This window comes from Gracilinanus agilis, chromosome 5 (assembly GCF_016433145.1).
Source record: "Gracilinanus agilis isolate LMUSP501 chromosome 5, AgileGrace, whole genome shotgun sequence".
Lineage (NCBI taxonomy): Eukaryota > Metazoa > Chordata > Mammalia > Didelphimorphia > Didelphidae > Gracilinanus > Gracilinanus agilis.
Window position 1 is genome coordinate 197,556,367 of NC_058134.1, and position 19,781 is coordinate 197,576,147.

Consider the following 19,781-nt stretch of genomic DNA (forward strand, 5'->3'; position numbering starts at 1 on the left):
CCGGGTTGGGGGGAGCCCCTCCGGCCCCCCCACGGTGCGTGTGGCCCCTCTCCAGCAGGAGGTGGTCGGAAGGGCCTCTGGGCAGGGGCCTGCCTCCGTCTCGCTGCCCAGACTTCGCGGTGCCTCCAGTGCGGCGGCCGGGACTGGCGCCCCATCTTACCCAGTAGTGTTTGGGTGCCTGTTGGGAGTCTCTAATACTGCCGGGTAATGATGGAGGTCCTTTCCTAATGACGCCTCCCGCCACCTGCAGGCCCCAAGCCCAGAGATGGGACATGCACCCCCGCGTTGCCCCGTCCCAGGTGGGCTTCAGCTTTTTTTCTGATGGGAAGACTGGCCGGTTAGAGGGGCCCTGGGGGGGCTGAGACTCTCCCTCAGGCCCCGGGCGATTGGTCAGCTTTCCCTGAGGCCTGTGATTGGTTGACCTGTGAATCTACAGCCCACGACTGACCCACCGAGGAACTCTCTGGCCTGGCCTTTGCCTTTTGCTTTCGTTCCTCCCGGAGGCCTCTCCCAGCTGGCCAAAGAGGGACTCGAGATCCCCCTGGCGATGGGTCTGCTCTGGCCCTGGATGTGCCCAGCTGGCCAGCTCTGGGGCCATCTTCCAGTACAGTGTTGGATGGTGAAGCTTCTAACACTGTCTGGTAAAGATGCCCTCCGGGTTGGTTCTCCCTTCGATGACTTTTGGCCCTGGTGATCTTCAGGGAGAGCTGGGATCCACAGAGAAGGCCCTGCTCGCGATTCACCTTTCTAGAGTGCCCGGACACAGGGGTTGGGGGCTTCTGCTCTTTGGACCAGCCTGAGACAAGATGGCTGCCCAGAGGGTGGGGCAGGACTTTGCCTCAATCTTCAGTTGGAACTCATGTGACCCTTCCTGAATTTACATCCTTTTTTGTCAAAGGTTCCCCTCCGTTCTTTGTGATAAATAAAATAAAAAATAATTTAAAAAAAAAAGGCCAATGAGGGACCTGGTGGGATTTGGGTAGCCATTGTGCAGGGTGGAGGTCCTTTACGGTATTTAGAAATGGCCCGCTAATTCTAGCTTCTCTGGGGATACCTCGATTCATCTTGGCAAGCTTTTTCTCTCAAGAAACTGAGGCACACCTAGGTGGCCCGAGGTGGGGACTGGACCCGATTCACCGGACACCTACCTGGGGTCACGGGAAGGTACTGGCCAGAAGGCCACCAGGATTCTCACCGGGCAGGCTCATTTGATAAACTGACAGACATTGATGTAGTCACAATTAAAGACGGCTGCCTGGATGAGTTAGTGCACTGCGGGGAGGCTCGGGCACCCCCATACTGCGCCGAGGGTAGCCAATCATCGAGGTCAGACTTATGCCCGAATGACTCGAGGCGTGGAGAAAGCCCAGCGTCTTTCTGAAGAGCCCGTCTCCTCTTCCCGGGGAGGAACTCCCAAGGGGCAAGCCTCGCCAAGCCGCTGCTTACACCCTTGGGCTCTTTCACTCCCTTTAAGGAAAAGCTGCACGGGCTGTCGTGGGACCCCAGGGTCAGGCCCAGGCCCAGGAGCCCACTTGTGCCCCATTTCAACTTGGTGTCTACAACTTTAACCCTCTCAACGAAAAATCGAGCTGCCCTGCTGAGCATCTGCCCTGGAGCTCACTTCTATCTGCAAAATGGGAAGAATGCTAATAACTGGGCTATCCCCTGTGATCTATCCTAAGGTACAACCTCCCTTCCAGGCCTTAACTAGGCTCCGAAGATGTGGCCCATCATTCCAGGATAGGCCCCAGATCTCCTGGGATCTGGCTTTTAGTGTTTCCCATAGACTTCATTTAACCTGTATGAGTCTGAGAAGGTCAAGTTTTATCTCCAAATATCAGAGATCAGGAAATGGGCTCAGGGAAAGCATCACTTTGCAACTAGAATCCCCTTTGGACATGATCCAAAGGCCTCGGAGAATTGGGGTGCCCTGGGCCTCTTCCCCATGAAGCCTGGGCCCCCACTGGGTATATTTGACTTCACTGGCTACAAAGAAAAATCTCTGACAAAACACAGGAGCAGGAGGCCACTGGTCAGGCTCAGCAAAGCTTGGGCTGCTGGAGGCGAGGACAGCTCCAAAACCAAAACTGGAAACTGGTTAATGCTCGGGTCTCGACCCACCTCTTCCTCCTGGCGCTGCCCTCTGCTGCCACTGTGAGGGTGACCCCCTCTCTGCCACTGAGCCTGATCCAAACACTTGGCACCCCCTGCTGGCGAACCAGAAGATAGATGTCTGGTAGGCCTGTCCCAGTGTTCCCCACTGGGAGAAAGCTAAGATCCCAAATAGTGCTGGATTCCACTTAAGTAATAAAAATTTATTGAGAATTCCCAGGATAGCTGCTATCTCCTCCTGGCCTTGGAGGGACACCAGCTAGAGAGGAAATCACTAAGAAATCACACAGTCCTTACACCCCAGACCCCCAGCAAAATATGGGGAGGGGGATGGGGAAAGGAACATCTGTCAGTCTTCATTTATCCAACGAGTTGGGGAGGGGTGGTGGGTGGTGAAGGAGAGAAAGTCACATGATGGTGGGGTGAGGGAGGTGGACCCGTCTCAGCCTTGTTGGAGACCAGCTTTCTCTGGAGACCAGGAGGTCGCCTCTACTTCTTGCCTTTAATGAGGCTGTCACTGTGGAGAGGGGAGAGAGGGGTGACATGTAAAACGAAGGTGCCTCTGCACCCCTGTGCCCACGCTGGGCCTCCCCCCTACCCTGGCCTCTAGAGAACACTCGCCGTTTCCCCACCATTCCCACCATTCCCGGCCACAACTCACCTTCCCCTGGAGGCAGCATGTAGAGGCACAGACAGACAAAGAGAAAGACATAATTTAACATCTTTAGGCTTAACATCCTGCAGCCCGAGAACCTTCCTCTCCCAGAACAGACCGAGGGCTGCCAGGACTTGGGACCTGACCCCGGAGTGCTGGGTCCCAGCCCTCGCCCCTGCCCCCATCCCTTCTCCGAAAGCCACCAATCAGATTTTGCCTGGGAGAAGCCCACTAATGCCGGGTAGGCCAGAGCCTTCCCTCTGAAGCTGCCACGAGTGTTGCCTTGTAACCCCTCAGGCTGGCAGCACGATCCCCCCAGTGAGCCGACAAAGGTGAGTGTCTAGAACGGAGGAGGGCAGCCCGACGATGTGGGAGGGGAAGGTCGCTCACCGAGTGAAGCTTTCATCCTGCAAGTTCAGCACGAGGTTGTCGGCCGTGAGATAGATTCTGTTCTGAGATGTGGCGATCTGAAGCCAAGGCAGGACAGGTAAGCCCCCTGCCCTCGGCCCGGCCCGGCCCCCTTGCGCCCCCCACCCCCCACTTACAGTTTTGGAGATGTTTTGGGCTGCCCGGATCTTCCGAAGCTTGATGTAGCCGGGGTTCTTGCTCAGAGCTTCCCCGAGGTGGGCAGAGTTAAGGAGCCACAGACACAGACAGGCCTGACCTCACTGTCCACCCCCCGCTGGGGCTGTCAGATCTAGGGGTTTGCGCTCAACCACAGCCAATGCCTCTGCTTCCATCCTGACCCCACCTGTGGGCCCCTGCTGGGTAGAGCTGCCGGAGTCTAGAGGCAGCCACTGGAAACCCAGGGGCCTGAGCAATTCTGTGGGTCTGGCTTTACAGCAGGAGTCCAGGCCTCTGGCTCCCTACCAAGATTCCAGACCTCTAAGAGTGTAAGCACCCCCCTCCCTGGGAGCCAGGAGCCAGAAGGCACGGAGGTCGCATTCGCCTTGGAGTCATCACCCAGCCAGCCAGAGGGGAGGAGGTTATCCCTCATTTTCCTATCGAGGGCAAGGATATCATTTTGGCGGCCTCTGCTTCGCCCTCAGCTTGTACAATCTTCTGTCGTTGCTCTTGCTTGGCCTTTTCCACCAGGAACTGTGCCCTCTGGGCCTCCTGCTGGGCTGTGGGAGTGGGATGCAGACAAGAGGCTCACTGGCCCTTCCTCCCAAGGCTGAGCTCCCCAGGCCGCCTCTCCCCCATGGCACTCACCTACTTGCTTGGCCTCCACAGCGGCCGTGTACTCTCTGCTGAAGCTCAGCTCTGTGATGGCCACGTCGTCCAGAATGAGGCTGAAGTCCTTGGCCCGCTCTGTGAGTTCCCGACGGATCAACAAGGACACCTGGGGGAGGAGGCGAGACAACAGAGATCAAAGGCAAGGCTGTTAACCTAAAATCCAGTTCGAGAGCAACTGAAAACCCATCCACTGCTCCTTCCCAAATGTCACTCTGGGTTCCTGCCTTGGTTCTGACAGGTCTCTGGTCTCCCTGAGGCCTTGCTGGGGAAGGTGGAGCAGGCTTGTGTCTGGAGCTTCCATTTGTGGCTGTGAGCTGCCCTCCAGACTCCTAATCTAGTCGCTGCTCTCCCCACTCCTTCCTACTTCTCCAAAGGGCTCAGAACTTCCCAAGCTACCTCTCTAAAAATGAAGAATCTGCCAACAGCTCTTCCCTAGCAAACTCCCGCTTATGTGCCAGGAGGCAGGAGCTTCCAAGTTCACTGATGCTGATGGCCTGAAGCAGGCAGAAGTGGAAGGGGTCAGACCTGGGCTCGCTGGGTGATAAGCTGTGAGGCGTTAAACTTGGCCACGACACTCTTGAGCACCTCATTCACGATAGAGGGCAATACTCGCTCCTCATAGTCCAGCCCTAGGCGCTGGTACATGCTGGGCAGCTCCAGGGCATTGGGGCGGGACAGCACCCGGAGAGAGATGTTTACCATCTGAAGATCTTGGCAGAAGAACAAGAGAAAGTGTCAGTCAGGATGGGGAGGCCTCCTCTCCTCAAACAGGTGGCCCCGAGTATCTTCTCTCATGTTCTCCATAGTGTCTAACAATGCTGGGAACATGAGGCAGGAAATGCGTTCCGGCTTGGCACCAGGTACTTCATAACCACCTGCTGAATCACACTTAACAGCTACCTGATCAAGTAAGAAAGGCAGAGACAGTCCCTCCTTCCCCTAAATGTACAGGAGACAGAACCCAGACCCGAGTCATTATAGAATGTGTAGACAAGTTCAGCTCTAGGGGCCACATAGGTAGCTACCTACCTAGGTGCCGAGGGAGCGTAACCCTTAGTGAAATGCAAGTGTCCCTGGTAGTGTGTTGGGAAAACTCATTCCTTCTACATATGCTGAGCATTTGAGACCCAGGTCTTTCATCCTCTTGAGACTTAGGCAGGAAGTAAGAGGGGTGCACAAATGCTAGGACTGCATACAAGGTTGCTCTGTGGTGCAATGGGGAATCTCAGCAGGCAGAAGTGGGGAAGGTAACTCCAAGCTGAAGGCTATCTCATAAAAGGCCAACGTTGGCTTGATTAAACTAAATCGATGGAGGGAATGGCTTAAGCAGTTCAAGTCTGGAAGCAGTAAGCACCTACTATGCATGGAAAATTAATGGAACTTTAGAATCTAGAGAAGATAGGAGCAAAGAGTGGAAGGTGGCATGGAAGAAGGTAGACAAACTTGGACTCAAGCGCTGGTCCAAATTTAGAAGCTTACTACTCATGACTTTAAGTTCTTGAGTTTCCTTACACATCAAAATGGGATAATACCTTGGAATTATTGTGAGAAAGTGCTTTACAAACTTAAAAAAAACAAACCAACCCTTTCTTCTATTTTAGAATGAATACTAAATATAGGTTCCAAAGCAGAAGATGAGTAAGGGTAAGGCAACTGGGGTTAAGTGACTTGCCCAGGGTTCTCACAACTATGAGTTTGAACCCAGATTTGAACCCAGGTCCCTCTTGACTCCAGAATTGGTGCTCTATCCACTGAGTTACCTAGCCACCCCTTTTGCAAAATTTAAAATACTATACAATGCGAGTGATGATTTCCTGAAGAAGCTGGCCTTTGAATGAATTGGACTTGAATGGAAAAGGGAGAGGGGGAAAACACTGCTGACTTGGGGTTTACTCTATGTAAATGGAAAATTCCAGGATATATTCAGAATATTTGGGTATGAAAAGGGTGGACAATTATTCAGCAAAAAAAAAAGGCTAACATTTATATTGTTTGCAAAGAATTTTAACGTTTAATCATCTGACCCTCAAAACAACCTTGTAAAGTAGAAGCTACTTTCATCTTATGGATGAAGAAACTAACTGGTCTAGGGTCACTCAGCTAGTTAGGTGTCTCAGAAATTATTCAAATCTAAATCAGTTTAGGTCCAGTATTATTTCCACAGTGCCATGCTACCTTCTTAGGAGGTACCTGTGACCATTAAGGAAAAGAATGGCATTACTAGATCTAAGTCACAGGAAAATTATTCTGGTAGCAATCCAGAAGATCCCTTTGGGAAGAAGAGTAAAGGCAGGAAGGCTTGTTTGGAGACCATCAGACTAGGAAGGCCCAGGATCAGAAGATCTCTAAATGCCATGAAATGAGAATACAATAGAAAGAAGCAAGAGATCACCTAGAAATGGAATTTGTTGGATTTAATAATTAACTTGATTTGAAGGAGTCCTGTAGGTGATTTGAGCTTTGTCTAGAGCTCAGTGAAGAACAAATGGGTACATGAAGGGGAGCAGTATGAGATATAGCAAAGTACTGGCCTGGGAGTCAGAAAGACCTGGATCTTACTTGAGTTTCTGCAAAACGAGGAGGTTGTACTAGATAATTTCTAAAGGACCTTTAGATGAATGTGGATATACCCACCCACTTTAGGCTTAAGAGTATAAAGTTTATTGGGGCAGACAACTAGGAGTCAATAAAGGTTTCTGTGAAGAGAAGCACTGTTACCAACAGCCTCTGAAAGAAGGGAAAACTGGAAACAGGTAAGACTACTTAATCAGTCTACTTCTAAATTTGTTATGAAAACAAAACAAAACAAAAAAACAATCCAGGTGAGAGGTGCTGATGTCCTTATGGAACAGAAAGACCCTGAGGCTTGTTTTAGCTATTAACAATAAGTGTGGCTACAGTGGAGATGGCAGCTGGGGGTTGGGTAATTGATGGAAGAAACAAAGTAGGTGCTACATTGTTTATATATGATGCCAAGAGGCCTCCCACCTTCATATCCAAAATGTAGAAACCACCTGTGTCTCTCCTATACAAGTCTTGTACTTGAACCTCCTTTGGTCCCACCTCCTTCCCCTCCCTGCCTCCGGGTGCTTAGACCCACCTTTGGAGCCTGTGGGAGAAGAGATCTTGCGGGGCCGGGCACGAATGTCATAGATGATGGGGTACTGGAACCAGGGGATCCTGGGGGTGAGGAGGGACGGGAAGAAGCTAGGTCATGGAGGGTCCTGTCATCCCTCACCCATTCTAGCCACCTGAATCCCATTCATCTTTTCCCCTCAAGCCACAGGAAGGAAGGAGTTTGAACACATCTCTCCATTACTCCTGCACAGCCCTTTCACAGACATTTTAAAAATCCCTCAGCCCCCCCCCAAATATGCACTTAAAAAAGATCGAATGGGAAAATCCTGGGGGACCCCTTGGCTATACCCATTAGACAGTGCAGATCCTGAAGTAAGAAGTCTTGTATGTTCCTTTTTGGGGGATGGGGCACAGGTAGAAAGGAGAGAGAAAAATATGAATGCAGGTGGTTTTGTGCTCATGGTTAGGAACAAAATCTAGGCAGCATCCTACTGCATTTTTAGATTCCTGTCCCCACTATTTACCTGAAGTGTAGTCCTTCTGCAAGGATGGTGTCCTGTTGCACGCCCCCAATTCGGTTAAAGAAAATGGCTCTTTGCCCACCTTCCACTACAGGGGGAAGGAGAGGATTGAAAGGCATCAATAAAGAAAGGCCAAAGGCAGCCAGTCAGTGGTAGGGATTTAGGATGGGGGGAGGAGAGGGAAAGTAAGGAGAGTGTGTGGCTGCGAGCTGGTTGACAGTGAGATCCCGGCCTGGAGAAAGGGGGGTGGGAAAGAGACGGCTTTGCCTGTATTCCGGACTATGGGACTGGGGTCAGACAAACATGTGGGTATGTTGGAGGCCTTGGGCACGTGGGTAGGAGAGGGGGTGCAGGGGCTCAAGGGCGGGTCAAAGTTCGCAGGCTGTGGGTCAAGGCCACCAAGGGGGCGGGGTGGGGCAAACGTCCACGTGGAGGCCCGGACCCCTTCCCCCTCCCCCCTAGCTCTCACCGGTGAACACAGACTCTCGGACTCCGTAGGCCACGGCCCCAGCCCCGAGCAGCAGCTTCAGCGCTGTGCCCATGCCTCGGGGCCCAGCAGGCAGCCGCCCGGCGAAGTCCTTCAGGTTCTGGGTCATGTCTGCTCCCTGACGCCGCAGCGGGGAACTAGGCCGGGGATGCCTCCCGCTTCTCCCCTTGCCCTTCTGCAGACCCCGGCCCTAGCCGGTGCAGCCTCTCCCGGGGTCCGCACCTCTCCACGAGGCTCCGCTACTTGCCTAACTCCTCCCAGGAGAAAGGGCACCGGAAGAGCGCTCACTCCTAAACTTTCCCCTATTTCCGGAGAGGACACGAACTTCGGGTACCGCCTCCACGTGATCGGAAGTTGCCTTCTACACCGTTCTCCCTCCACTGGCCCAGTTTTCCGGGCGGGCGTCTCAGACCTGTCATCGAATCAATAACATCCTCTTGGTTCACGTGCTTTCTTAAAGGCCGGAAACCGGAAGTCATGGAGTCAGGGCGGAAGTTGCCATCCCCGCGCCTGTTTCTGGAAGAGGATCCGGGATAAGGGTTGCACCATTTCCAAAGCCATGCCCGGTTGTAAGATGGCGGCGCCCGGTGATGGTTTCCAGACACGTGAACGGCACATTCGGGAGCCAGAGCGGGACTGGGAGGCAGTAGAGCCCAAGCGGCCCCGCCTCGGAGTGGGGAGCAAAAGCGGGGGCCGGCGGCTCGTGGTGGTGCTGGAAGGGGCCAGCCTGGAGACCGTCAAGGTAGCGCGGGAGAAGAGCGGAGCTGGGGCGGGAGGCAGTGGGGTTAGAGGCGCTGGACCCGTCCCTGGAGTTCTGACTCGTTGTTCTCTGTGGCAAGGGCAGCAGAGACTCCCATGAAGAACCTCCCTTCGCTCCGGCAGGGGAGTTGATCTGGTTGTCGCCACTCCCCTCGAGAAGAGGGAGTCGTGGGGGCCGGCTTCCCCTCTCGCTGGCGCTTGGAGTTACGCCGTTCTTTAGGATTTTGGCCATTAGAATAACTTCTCCCGCTCCCCGGACCCTGCAAAGTTACAGCCTTGGCGTTATGGAATTAGAAAGACCTCAGGCTTGCTGCTGAGAAGTACTAGCTACATGACCCTGGGAAATTTAGCTGGAACTTGTTTCCACAGGCAATATCTGAGACTGAGAGGTAGCTGAGAGGGTGCGGACTTGTATTTTGTAGGGGGAGTTTCCTCCGCCAATGAAATCATTGGTCTCCCCCCCCCCCACCATAAAAAAAAAAAAAGACTGGGGGTGCGGGATGAGTCTTCAGAAAAAGATGTATATTTCCACAGCTTTTTGCTCTTCTCCACACTAATAATTAGTCATCCCCATCCTTCTTTTCTTTCTGAAATCTAACGTCTGTGCTGATGGAGGAAACTTGGTGGAGAAGAGTCTCTCTTTTTTTCTATGAACTTACAGGTCTAATCTCTTGCTACCTTCTGGTAGCTTCTGATTCTAAACACACGCTCGTGTCTTCTTGCATTTGAAAGTTAAATTGAATCCCTATGCATCCCCTTCCCACTAACTACTGCCCTCCCTTTTTGAATAAATGATCATGGTGAAAAGAACTTAGGACCAGGTAGTTCCATTGCCTGGCAAGTGCATACAGTAGGAAAAGTGGGGTAGCAGGTAGTCACATATTTGCTATGTGACCTTGGGCAAGACATTTAATTTCTTTGGAGGGCCATTCTCCATCATTATTACTCCTGAGACCTTTCCCAACCCAAATCTATGATCTCCGGTGAAATAAGACCCATTTTCTCTTATATTTAAAATGAGAATGCATATGAAGGTTTTAAACACTACAAAAAGGTCTGTTTATAAGCTATTCTTAATCGAACCTTTAGTTATTTCTTACCTACTATTTTTACCACTTACTGAGGCTCCTAAAAAATAAGCTCTTCCCTCCCATTTTTTCATCCTGGCAGGATTCCCCTCTACAAAACTTGGAGTGAGTTCAACTTTCACTCAGATCACCAAAGCTGATGTTTTTTTTCTCAATCCTCTTCCTTCCTGACCTGTCTGTTTCACTTGATACAAATGATCACATTTTTCTCCTTGATTCTTTCCTTGGGTTTTGGGGACACTATTCTATCCTGGCTCTTTTCCTGCCTCACTACTTCTCACTCTCCTTGGATAGTTCATTATTCATGTTACATCTCCCCCACTCCCCTGGCTGTGGGTGCTATCTAAGGCTTGGTCCTGGGTTTTTTCTTTTCTCTACTTTTTTTCTTGATGACCTTATCCATTTTCCATTAATTTTAATCATCCCTACTGTTTACATGACTGATCAAAGCTAAGGTCTTCTAGAGATACTGAGGCTGATTCACCTGCTCTTCTGGACTTTAGATACTCTCATCTGACTTGTAGTTTGTTAGGATAGCCTTAAAGCCCATTGTCCTTTCCATACCACAATGAACCATCTACGGGCTTTAAAAAAAAAAAAAAAAGTATGTGCCTAAGTAGATAGAGATGGGAGGTCCTAGGTTCAAATTTGGCCTCAGACACTTCTTAGCTGTGTGAGCCTGGGCAAGTCACCCCAATTGCCTAGCCCAGTGATGATGAACCTTTTAGAGACTGAGTGCCATACCCACTCCTACCCCAAACTGAGTGTTGAGCTCCATACCCCAGACAGGGGAGGAAGGAAGCATTCCCATTGAGCTGCTGGATAGAGGGACAGATGATGAGAGGCACATATGGAGAGGGGGAGGGGAATGGCCTGAGCATTCTGCTCTACTCCAGCCCTGCCACCTGTGAGCCACCCACCTTACCACCTGTGCACTCCCATTGGGATGCTGGGCAGAGGGGCATAGGGGATGTGAAAAAATGTTAGGCATGGTGTAGGAGGAAGGGGAGCGGCTCTGCTGGACTTCCTCTGCTTTTCTGGTAATGAACTGAGTGAGGTAGGGAGGAGGGGTGGCCCATGTGCCCACAGAGCACTCTGTGTGCCATCTTTGGCACCCATGCCATAGGTTCACCATCACTGGCCTAGCCCTTACTGCTCTTCTGCCTTGGAACTGATAATCAGTATTGGAATTAGAAAGATCTCAGTCTTGCTGCTGAGAAATACTGGCTACATGATCCTAAGATAGAAGATAAAGGTTTAAAGAGGGGGAAAAATGTTGGGACGAAAAGGACCACAGATTGGAAGTGGATAGGTCACAGAGAAAGCAGAACTATTCAGCTGTGCTCAGACACACATTGCCCTTTCCCTTTTACTGAGCCCTTGGACTTTGCCTAGTCATATAAACTGTATGTCCCAGAGACATTTGAAATTTAGTATCTAAAACTGGACTCATTATCTTTTCCTCTAAATTCCCTCCTATTTGAAAGGTCCCTACTTCTGTTGAAGACATCCGTGTTCTTTCATTGGGTCAGATTCCTAATCTCAGTGTTATCTTTGACTCTTCAGGCCTTCACCTCTAACATATCTTGTGCCAAATCCTTGCCCTTTCTGCTTCCCCATTTCTCCCATCTGATTCCTTCTCATTAATTATATAGTTCCCATCTTAACATAGATCTTCATTACCAATCTTGCTACTGGTTCCTTTTCCATATCTTCTCATCTTGTGTAAGATTATTTCAACCCAAGTACATTTTACATTTATCCCTATTAAATTTCATGATTCTAGTATGTCTATAGGTCTGGATGCTACGGGCACTAATCTTGTCATCTAACACATTAACCACTACACTAAGGATTTTTCTATCTGCAAATCTATTGTGTGTCACCCAAGCCTTAATTCATAATAAGAAATAACTAATTCAAAATTCATTCATACAAATTGTGGTCCTTTGTTTTTCATCTTTTTGGTTCCAACATTCCTTTTTAAAAGCTTTTTACTATTCTAATCTGATGTTTTATTGTAGCATGCAGAGGACATTGTTAGAAAGCTAAGGCCATCCTAACAAATTGCAAGGCATGTCTCTGAATATGTCCAGGAGAATGATTTTCTTTGTTGCCAAAAGACCAGGGTAGCTGCATCTTGGTAAATCAACCATATCTTTCCAAAAGAATATAGTTGTGATTAGCAGTGGTGGATGGGGCCCTCATAATGATAAAGTACAGATACTTTAGGTAGTAAGTATAAATTATCACTCACTTGCAGACTTGGTTTTTTTTTTTACTCTAATCTGCCTTTCCTTTAATTTTGTCTTTTAAAAAAAAACTGATTTCTTCAGTGGATTTTGTTTCCTGTATATAGTGTTTAAAAAAATCATATCAGAATTCTTACTTTATATACTCCATTTTGTTAAAGTTCATATTAAAATGTGTTACCTAGAACTCTTCATATTTCAGAGGGGTTCTGGATATCCTAAAGCATTGATGGTAAACCTTTTAGATACGGCATGCCCAGTCCATCCCCCCCCACCCCCTTTATCCCAAATGAGATGAGAAAGTGGGAGAAATTGAGGGAGTGGTCCAGGCCCTCCACTCAGGGGAGTTCCATTGAGAGCTGGGCAGAGGGGCAGGGAGGCACAATAGAGAGGGGGAAGGGAGCAGCTCTTCGTGAGTCCCTTTACCTTTCTAGCAACTAACTCTGGCCCATGATAGTGCACATGCCCACAGAGAGGCTTTTGCATGCCATAGGTTTGCCATCATGGTTCTAGAGCCTTAGGTTGTATTAGCTTGTGGAATAGAGGAAGCTATATTATATTACTGACTTAACTTGTAAGTCACCTAAAACCTTCCAGTGTCTTCTTTCACATTATTGCCATTGACTTGTTTTTTAAAATCAGCTCTCTCCTTCCTTCTGTACAAGTCTAATAGCCAAATGGGCCTTATCTTCAGAATGTTGATATTTTGACCAGTCTGAGTTGAAGGCAGGCTTGGTCATTTAGTTCAGATCTCAAGTGTGGTGCAGAGTTGGGGCATAACTGCTTTGCAGAATTCTTCTGTCAGTTAAGGAGGGTTTTAGAATCTTGGGAAGGAGCTCAGATGGACCCTGGTTCTCTCCACACAAGTGACCATCTGACATTGCTACTGATACTACCTTCTTGCAGTTCTACTAATGGATCCTCTTAACAAATCTGTTTCTCAAAGGTACCTTTTCCCTACCACTAGCTATGTCGTGGTTAGTTTATGTCCTCATTTTATAGGTGAGGAAACATCCTAGAACAGCAAAGGAGTTTCTCTGAGGCTGGGTCTTCTGACTCCTGGTTCACTGTTCTTTTTACCCCTCATACTCCAAGAATCTGTCACCTCTAACACCCTATGATCATTATCACCACCATTCTCCTGGTCATCCAGATTGGCAGCCTCTGAACCTCTTTCTCATAGTTGTTACTGTGTTGTATTGAATTCTTTTTTTTAGTGCTGTATGACTCAAATCTAGTTTCACCAACTATCTTGATGATGTTTACTCCTGTCATAGGAACTGGGAAGGTTCTTAGTCCAACCTCTGTATTTTACAGATAAGGAAATTGAGGCCTAAAGTCATAAGCCCAAAGTCACACATGTATTGTGTGGCAGAGCTGAGATTGGAATTTAGGTCCTCTGATTACAAATCCAGTGTTTTCCATTGTATTATATTGCCTCTCTATGTTACAGAAACTTCCATCTACTTTCTTGTTTCCTGTTACATCATACATCTGCCACAATATTTAACATGCCTCTCTCCAACTAGCCTTTATGTTCTTTATTGACATTTTATAATAAGGCCCTTCGTTCTCAGTTCCTGCTTTTTCCATCCCATCTCATTACTACCCTGTTATATACCATCCCATTAATCTACCTACACAGCACTTTTCTTTTTAAAATTCATATTCATCTTCACTCTTTTCTGTTGTAATTATTCATGTCTATTACTATTATTAGTCTTATTTCAAAGTTATATTGTCAACAAGCTGAGAACAGCAATTAAGCTTTCCACTTGGAGGCTTCTGCTCCAGTAGCCTCAGATTTCATGAATTCCCATTTGTCCAAAATGAGTTTTTCAGTTATGTTTGGCCTGGGGGAAAAAACTTGTATTGCACGAGCTTTTGCTCTTTAATTTTTAGATTAGCCTACCTCAAATGTACAGGAGGCTGAATTTAATTCATATTTGGAACTATTTTTGTACATTCAATAATTGCTTTATCCTTTTTTGAAAACTGAATTTGACTTTACTGCTTTCCTCATTATATTTCTTTCCCTTACCAGGTAGGAAAAACCTATGAGCTGCTTAATTGTGACAAACACAAGTCAATGCTCTTGAAAAATGGACGGGATCCTGGAGAAGTAAGACCCGACATAGCACACCAGGTATCCTAAAGGACAGGTCTAGATACCCTTCAAGATTTTTATGTGGAAAGTGAAGCTGGTGGCTTCTTCTATCCTCACCAGTCCCAAATCCTATTTTCCCCAGAGTTTGTTGATGCTGATGGACAGTCCCCTGAACCGTGCTGGCTTGCTCCAGGTTTATATCCATACTCAAAAAAACGTTCTGATTGAAGTGAACCCTCAGACTCGGATTCCTCGCACCTTTGACCGCTTCTGTGGCCTCATGGGTGAGAGTTGGATTATTTGTCCTTGTTGAGACAATTCAAGAGGAACTTAGCATGGGTAAGAGAGGAGATGATATGATAGTTTGGAACCCGATGAAGCAGGATTGTTAATACTGAAAACAGTGATCACTTCACCTTTCCATGTGAGCAGAAACAAAATGCTAATTTCTCTTCTAGGAGGTTTTCTCAGGTACAGTTGTGATTGGAAGATCAACAGGAACAGGGCCTTTTAGTTTAACAGTCTTTCTAGTATTTGCTAGAAATAAAGATGTGGAAGTTTGTGGCTCTTACTTACAGAGCGGTACAAATGGGGCTTACCTAATTTCCTAGGGGCTATTCATGCCCTCTTTGGCTTGGGGATAGGGTTAGAACTACTAGGATGAGGAAGCAACCCCCCATTCTGACATTGAACTTTCCTTTCTTTCAATAGTTCAGCTCCTGCATAAACTCAGTGTTCGAGCAGCTGATGGCCCCCAGAAACTGTTGAAGGTGAGGATTTGATAACTAATGGTTTAAGGAGAGAGAAGGAAGGGGAAGTCTGGGGGAATCCATGGACTTGTTTCTTAGACTCTACTTGTTTTCTTTTTTCCTTAGGTGATCAAGAATCCAGTGTCAGAACATTTTCCTGCAGGCTGTATGAAGATCGGCACCTCCTTCTCTGCCCCTGTTGTCAGTGATGTTAGAGAGCTGGCTCCCAGTAGTGACCCTATTGTCTTTGTGGTTGGGGCTTTTGCCCATGGCTCGGTAAGAGATACTTTTTGAACTGGTTTACAGTGGCACAGTATCTGCTTCTTCTTGGGGATGTAGTTTGATGTAAAATATGAGGGAGTGGTTTGTTTCTGTGGCTTTTTAAACTCAAGGTACTTATGAGTAGTTTGTCCTTTCCTAGTCAGTAACAGAAGCTAGAATGCTGGTCTCTCTTCAAATATTAACTGACTCTAGTTCCTCCTTTCCTGAGAAAGGAATAGTTCTCTGTATAGAAACCCCAGGGCTTCATTGTTCTTTTTTTCCTCTCCCTAGATCAATGTGGATTACACAGAGAAGATGGTATCCATCAGCAACTATCCCCTTTCTGCTGCTCTTACCTGTGCCAAACTCACCACAGCCTTTGAGGAAGCATGGGGTATCATTTAACAGTGGGAGACCTTGGTTCCTTACATTGCAACTGATTATCAAATCTTGGAAGCCATGGAAATGACTGCTGGACAGTCCTGCTTATAGGATCCTTTTGTACCAAGGGACTTTTAGAGTGTTCTTTCATACTGGCTTGTCCATATAAATTTTTTTTTTTTTAACAAACAGAATTGTTCAAGGTAGATTCCTATGCTTAGTTGGCTTCATCATAATGTAATCCCAATTTTTGTCTCCTATCTAAACTGCAAAGGGAGGATGAATCCTTGGGATATTTAGTCCTAGCCCCCAGGGACAATTATGGTAGATGGGAGAGGGAAAGGATATAGCAGATCATTCTCAGGAAAGCTCTTGACTGAGGGTGGGAAAAAAGCAGCCAGGAGCACTAGGTGAAAAACTGAAATAACAGAAGTGGTTTTATCTGGTACAATTCCAAGGTAGAAAAACGGAGCAGGTAGAATCTGTGTCCCTTCCCTTCCATGGGGAGGTGGTTGTGGTATCGGCACATGTATAATTATAGTAAATCAGCAGAAAAGAAAACAGGTTCCCAGCTAGAGGGGAGAGATAAGGCAATGTGTGTGGATGAGTCCCTCCACACTCCCCTAGGGTTTCTTTCCCCATAGCTGGCAGAGGACACCTGCTGGAGCTGCCATGCCTTCCTAGTCCCTGGTTCTATCTTCTGCATATTCTGAGGGCAAATGAGTCCTATGAAAAGGGAGGCAGTAGCTCCTGTACCAGTCCCATTTTAGGCCACCTGTAAGAGAAGAAAGTTGATCAGAACCATCCAACAATCCCTACTACCCAAGCCTTAATCTAGTAATCCCTGCCAAACTTGTAGCCCACCAGAGGTTCACTTACCAGGGAGGCAGATTACTCTGCTTTCTTTAATTTTTCTTTCCTTGGCACCATTTTTTTGTGAACATAAGGCAATATGAATAGGAGGCTCAGGAAGAAGATATGGCCAAGAAAATAGATAGATTTGTAGACCTGTGGGGAGATGCAGACCACTGAAGCTAAGAGTATGATACTTGTTATTTCACATGCTGGTTTCCAGTTATTCTCTCAATCCTACTAGACAGTACTCTCCCCCTGCCCTGCCCTGCCCCACCCCAATCCACTCCCCAACTTACTTTCAACCATTTATCCCATGTAAAAAGGCAAAAGGCAGTCATAGAATAACCCATGAAGAGCCAGTGAATGGTTTGCTGCACTAGGTAGTAGATAGGCTTCAGAACAGTGATGGATGCCAGCTTGCTCAAGATTGGGCTCTCTATAATTAGGTGGGCAGCCTGGAAGGGACAGAGAGGGATGTGTAGTCAGCACCTGGCCCTCACTGCTCCTCGATCTTCAAGTCTAGTGTGTCTGCCCTACCTGTCTCTCCACAATAACGATGAGGAACTCCATCTGGAAGCAGACCAGGTAGCCAGAGTGTAGCCCATGCCACAGGGCCAAGAACAGCAGGGACAGGCCCTGGGACACCATTTTGTTCCCGAGGAACTTGAGCCTTTTGAAGACATAGCTGGAGATGAGAAGGGGAATGGATGAGTCATAGGCAAACCAGGACTTTTCTCTCTGGCATCCCCTGTTCTGTCTCTCTTATCCAGAACTGGGTTTGTTGGGGGGGGGGGGCAGCATGCAGGTGAAGGGGAAGATGGTATAGGTGGTAAAATGACTTTCCAAGGCCACATTGCTAGTTTGTGCCAGAGCTGGAGATGAAACTAGCTTTGTCCTCTAGACTGGTGTCTACTGCAGGAAGCCATACTGCCTCTCACCTGCTTCTCTAGGGTCATACAGATGGAGATGGCATTTTTAAAACAAGGTCTAGTAAGGTTCTGAGGTTGCCCAAAATGGTGAGTGGTGTCCTTGCCTTCAAATCTAGGGTAATGAGGAAATGAGCTCATGTGGCATATGGTACTTCCAGTTGCTTACCGGGCTACCCAGGCATTGGTGTTGATGTTGAAGGAAGCAATGGTGCCAGTGAATCGTGGGTTGGTCTCAAATAGCCATACTTTCATGTTGGCACAAGCATTCCACTGTGGATATCCTTTCTCATCCCTTCCATTGAAGCCCAGCCCAGTCAGAATGCACACTCCTTCCTTCGGGAAGGAATAACTGAGTCAGGGGTACCACAGGGGTACAAATCACTTCTAACCCTTTATTCCCAACTCTGGTCTCCTTCCTTTGCCTCTCTTGTACTCACCGTGACCAGCCAACAGGTGACATATTTGTAGAGAACAAATTTGCCCCAAACTAGCATGTATAGGCAGCGGAACCAGAAGGGGTTGTTCTTTGAGGAGAGAGAGAAAACATGAGTCAGGGACACCAATGAATCTGGGCAACCCCTAATGCTTGCTCTCTTGACTGAGAGCCATGATTTTTTTTCCAAGGGGGATAGTTTTTCAGGTGTCAGTTCAATGGAGCTTTATTATTCCCTAGTTAACAGGAAGGTAGAGAGAAGCATAAGGCTTCCACTTCTTCCTTAGAAACCTTGAGGATTATAAGCAATGCCCTCTAACCCTTCTCACTTAGCAGTCAGTTGTCATGTAATTAGTTCCCAGTGTACTTCTAAGCACTAATCATAACCTGGAAAAAAAGGAATGTGCTTAGGTTTTCTGGCTGGTTAAACGGAGGACAGAAACTGAAACTTGCCCTTCCCTGTGCCTTCTGACCTCAGTAGAAGCCCCAGCATCAAACACCTGTCAAGGCATAGAAAGAATAAGTTGGAGAGCTCTAGAGGGAGCTTTGAGAACTAAGCTTTGAACCATGCATGACCTGGATGTGGACAGAAAGTACCTCTGATAGAGTTCTAAGGATGGATTGTTCCAGAAAGAGGTAAAGAGCACTAAAAAGGTGCCAAGGAAAGCACTTTGTACTAGCTAACTCATCAGACACTAGGAACTTGGGTGCTACTAATGAGACCCAGGGAACAGTAGTGTGACTCACTTTACTATCTAGTAGAGAACACTGAAAATTGTTATAGGGTAACTACTCACATCAAATTCCTCTGAGAGAAGAACCTCCTCTGTGATATAGGGACTGAGCAGGGTGTAGCCCACCAGGTAGAAGAGACCCAAACTTAGACGCTTGAGAGCTGGTATAATACTGCAGAAGAGAAATGAAGTCAGAAGTTAACTCGCTCACTCTTCTTAGTTTAAAATGTGGAGAGGGGTCTTCTAGAGCCCTAATCACCCAGTCAGAACAGGTAAGATGTTTTCTATGCAAGATCTGGTGGGATGTGAGAGCTGTTAAACATACAGGCATTAGAGGGACCAGGGAGCCTTGGAGGGATCCAAGGCCTAGCAAAGTGCTTGGCACATAACAGGTACTTAGTAGATACTTTTTTCTGATTGATATCTCTTCCTTCAGAAGTGCACTGTTATCTAAAGGTCTCAACAGGAAAGGATAACACTTTTGAGAATCCACTGAAGGCACTCAGATATTAAATGATTAACCTTAACATTCCTCACACAAGTGAAAAGCTGAAGATGTTGGCTTAATTGTCCAAACTGGACATTTCTAATTATACTCAATCTGCTAGTTCAAGGAATGTTTTTTTTTTTTAAACCCTTACCTTCCGTCTTGGAGTCAATACTGTGTATTGGCTCCAAGGCAGAAGAGTGGTAAGGGGTAGGCAATGGGGGTCAAATGACTTGCCCAGGGTCACACAGCTGGGAAGGGTGTGAGGCCAGATTTGAACCTAGAACCTCCTGTCTCTAGGGCCTGGCTCTCAATCCACTGAGCTACCCAGCTGCCCCTTAAAGAAAAAAATTTATGACGTATGAGGCATGGACCTTTGTGAGAAGGACAAAATTTAGTTCATACAAACAGTTAGGTGGAGAGCCAAGCCTGGAGATAGGAGGTCCCTAGACTTGTAGTTATGTGATGAGGGCAAGTCACTTGACTCCAAATTGCCTAACCCTATCTTCTGTCTGGGAAACAATACTTAAAACTAAGACAGAAGATAAAGGTTTGAAATACATATATATACACCACAAGCGCTCGCTCGCTCTCTCTCTCTCTCTCTCTCTCTCTCTCTCTCTCTCTCTNATTTGAACCTAGAACCTCCTGTCTCTA

The 19,781-nt window shown here is 47.6% G+C and overlaps 3 protein-coding genes and 1 non-coding gene across 7 annotated transcripts in view; 1 reads left to right on the forward strand and 3 right to left on the reverse strand.

Annotated features, from left to right (window-relative positions):
- Window positions 1–2,300: 2,300 nt before the first annotated feature.
- On the reverse strand, window positions 2,301–8,351 carry PHB2 (prohibitin 2). 3 transcript variants are annotated; one of them, XM_044679795.1, is made up of 10 exons: window positions 8,072–8,351; window positions 7,606–7,690; window positions 7,104–7,183; window positions 4,529–4,713; window positions 3,980–4,109; window positions 3,788–3,891; window positions 3,313–3,390; window positions 3,158–3,234; window positions 2,774–2,779; window positions 2,301–2,629 (listed from the first exon to the last, which is right to left on the reverse strand). In XM_044679795.1, the coding sequence occupies exons 1-10, from the start codon at window positions 8,196–8,198 to the stop codon at window positions 2,602–2,604; spliced, it is 900 nt and encodes a 299-aa protein (XP_044535730.1). In that variant the 5' UTR covers window positions 8,199–8,351; the 3' UTR covers window positions 2,301–2,601. The 3 variants fall into 3 exon arrangements, with proteins under 3 accessions (XP_044535730.1, XP_044535731.1, XP_044535732.1); XM_044679796.1 differs by lacking the exon at window positions 2,774–2,779 and adding an exon at window positions 2,866–2,871; XM_044679797.1 differs by lacking the exons at window positions 2,774–2,779; window positions 3,788–3,891 and adding an exon at window positions 2,866–2,871 and having other exon boundaries at window positions 3,313–3,380.
- LOC123250827 lies at window positions 3,457–3,734 on the reverse strand. Its single transcript, XR_006506459.1, has one exon. It is a non-coding gene; the product is annotated as a small nucleolar RNA U89 (small nucleolar RNA).
- A 297-nt stretch (window positions 8,352–8,648) lies between the features above and the next one.
- EMG1 (EMG1 N1-specific pseudouridine methyltransferase) lies at window positions 8,649–16,003 on the forward strand. Of its 2 annotated transcripts, XM_044679492.1 has the most exons (6): window positions 8,649–8,831; window positions 14,233–14,334; window positions 14,438–14,579; window positions 15,007–15,065; window positions 15,171–15,320; window positions 15,597–16,003. In XM_044679492.1, the coding sequence occupies exons 1-6, from the start codon at window positions 8,649–8,651 to the stop codon at window positions 15,708–15,710; spliced, it is 750 nt and encodes a 249-aa protein (XP_044535427.1). In that variant the 3' UTR covers window positions 15,711–16,003. The 2 variants fall into 2 exon arrangements, with proteins under 2 accessions (XP_044535427.1, XP_044535428.1); XM_044679493.1 differs by lacking the exon at window positions 15,171–15,320 and having other exon boundaries at window positions 8,664–8,831.
- Window positions 16,004–16,097: 94 nt separating this feature from the next.
- Window positions 16,098–19,781, reverse strand: part of LPCAT3 (lysophosphatidylcholine acyltransferase 3) — a 38,026-nt gene continuing 34,342 nt past the window's right edge. The window contains exons 7-13 of the mRNA XM_044679491.1: window positions 18,701–18,809; window positions 17,908–17,994; window positions 17,637–17,803; window positions 17,079–17,226; window positions 16,838–16,996; window positions 16,566–16,694; window positions 16,098–16,461 (exon numbers count right to left, since the gene is read on the reverse strand). Coding sequence (XP_044535426.1) covers window positions 16,578–16,694; window positions 16,838–16,996; window positions 17,079–17,226; window positions 17,637–17,803; window positions 17,908–17,994; window positions 18,701–18,809 — 787 coding nt within the window. The 3' untranslated portion in view covers window positions 16,098–16,461; window positions 16,566–16,577. The remainder of the gene's footprint in view (window positions 16,462–16,565; window positions 16,695–16,837; window positions 16,997–17,078; window positions 17,227–17,636; window positions 17,804–17,907; window positions 17,995–18,700; window positions 18,810–19,781) is intronic.

Bases quoted from the DNA above. Each gene is read 5' to 3' on its own strand.
- PHB2 (XM_044679795.1), bottom strand. From the start codon at position 8,198: ATGACCCAGAACCTGAAGGACTTCGCCGGGCGGCTGCCTGCTGGGCCC. The intron at 3,892-3,979 runs GTGAGTGCCATG...CCACTCCCACAG, and splicing joins TGTGGAGGCCAAGCAAGTAG to CCCAGCAGGAGGCCCAGAGG. The intron at 3,235-3,312 runs GTAAGTGGGGGG...CCTTGGCTTCAG, and splicing joins CCCAAAACATCTCCAAAACT to ATCGCCACATCTCAGAACAG.
- EMG1 (XM_044679492.1), top strand. From the start codon at position 8,649: ATGCCCGGTTGTAAGATGGCGGCGCCCGGTGATGGTTTCCAGACACGT. The intron at 14,335-14,437 runs GTATCCTAAAGG...TATTTTCCCCAG, and splicing joins GACCCGACATAGCACACCAG to AGTTTGTTGATGCTGATGGA. The intron at 15,066-15,170 runs GTGAGGATTTGA...TTTTTTCCTTAG, and splicing joins GCCCCCAGAAACTGTTGAAG to GTGATCAAGAATCCAGTGTC.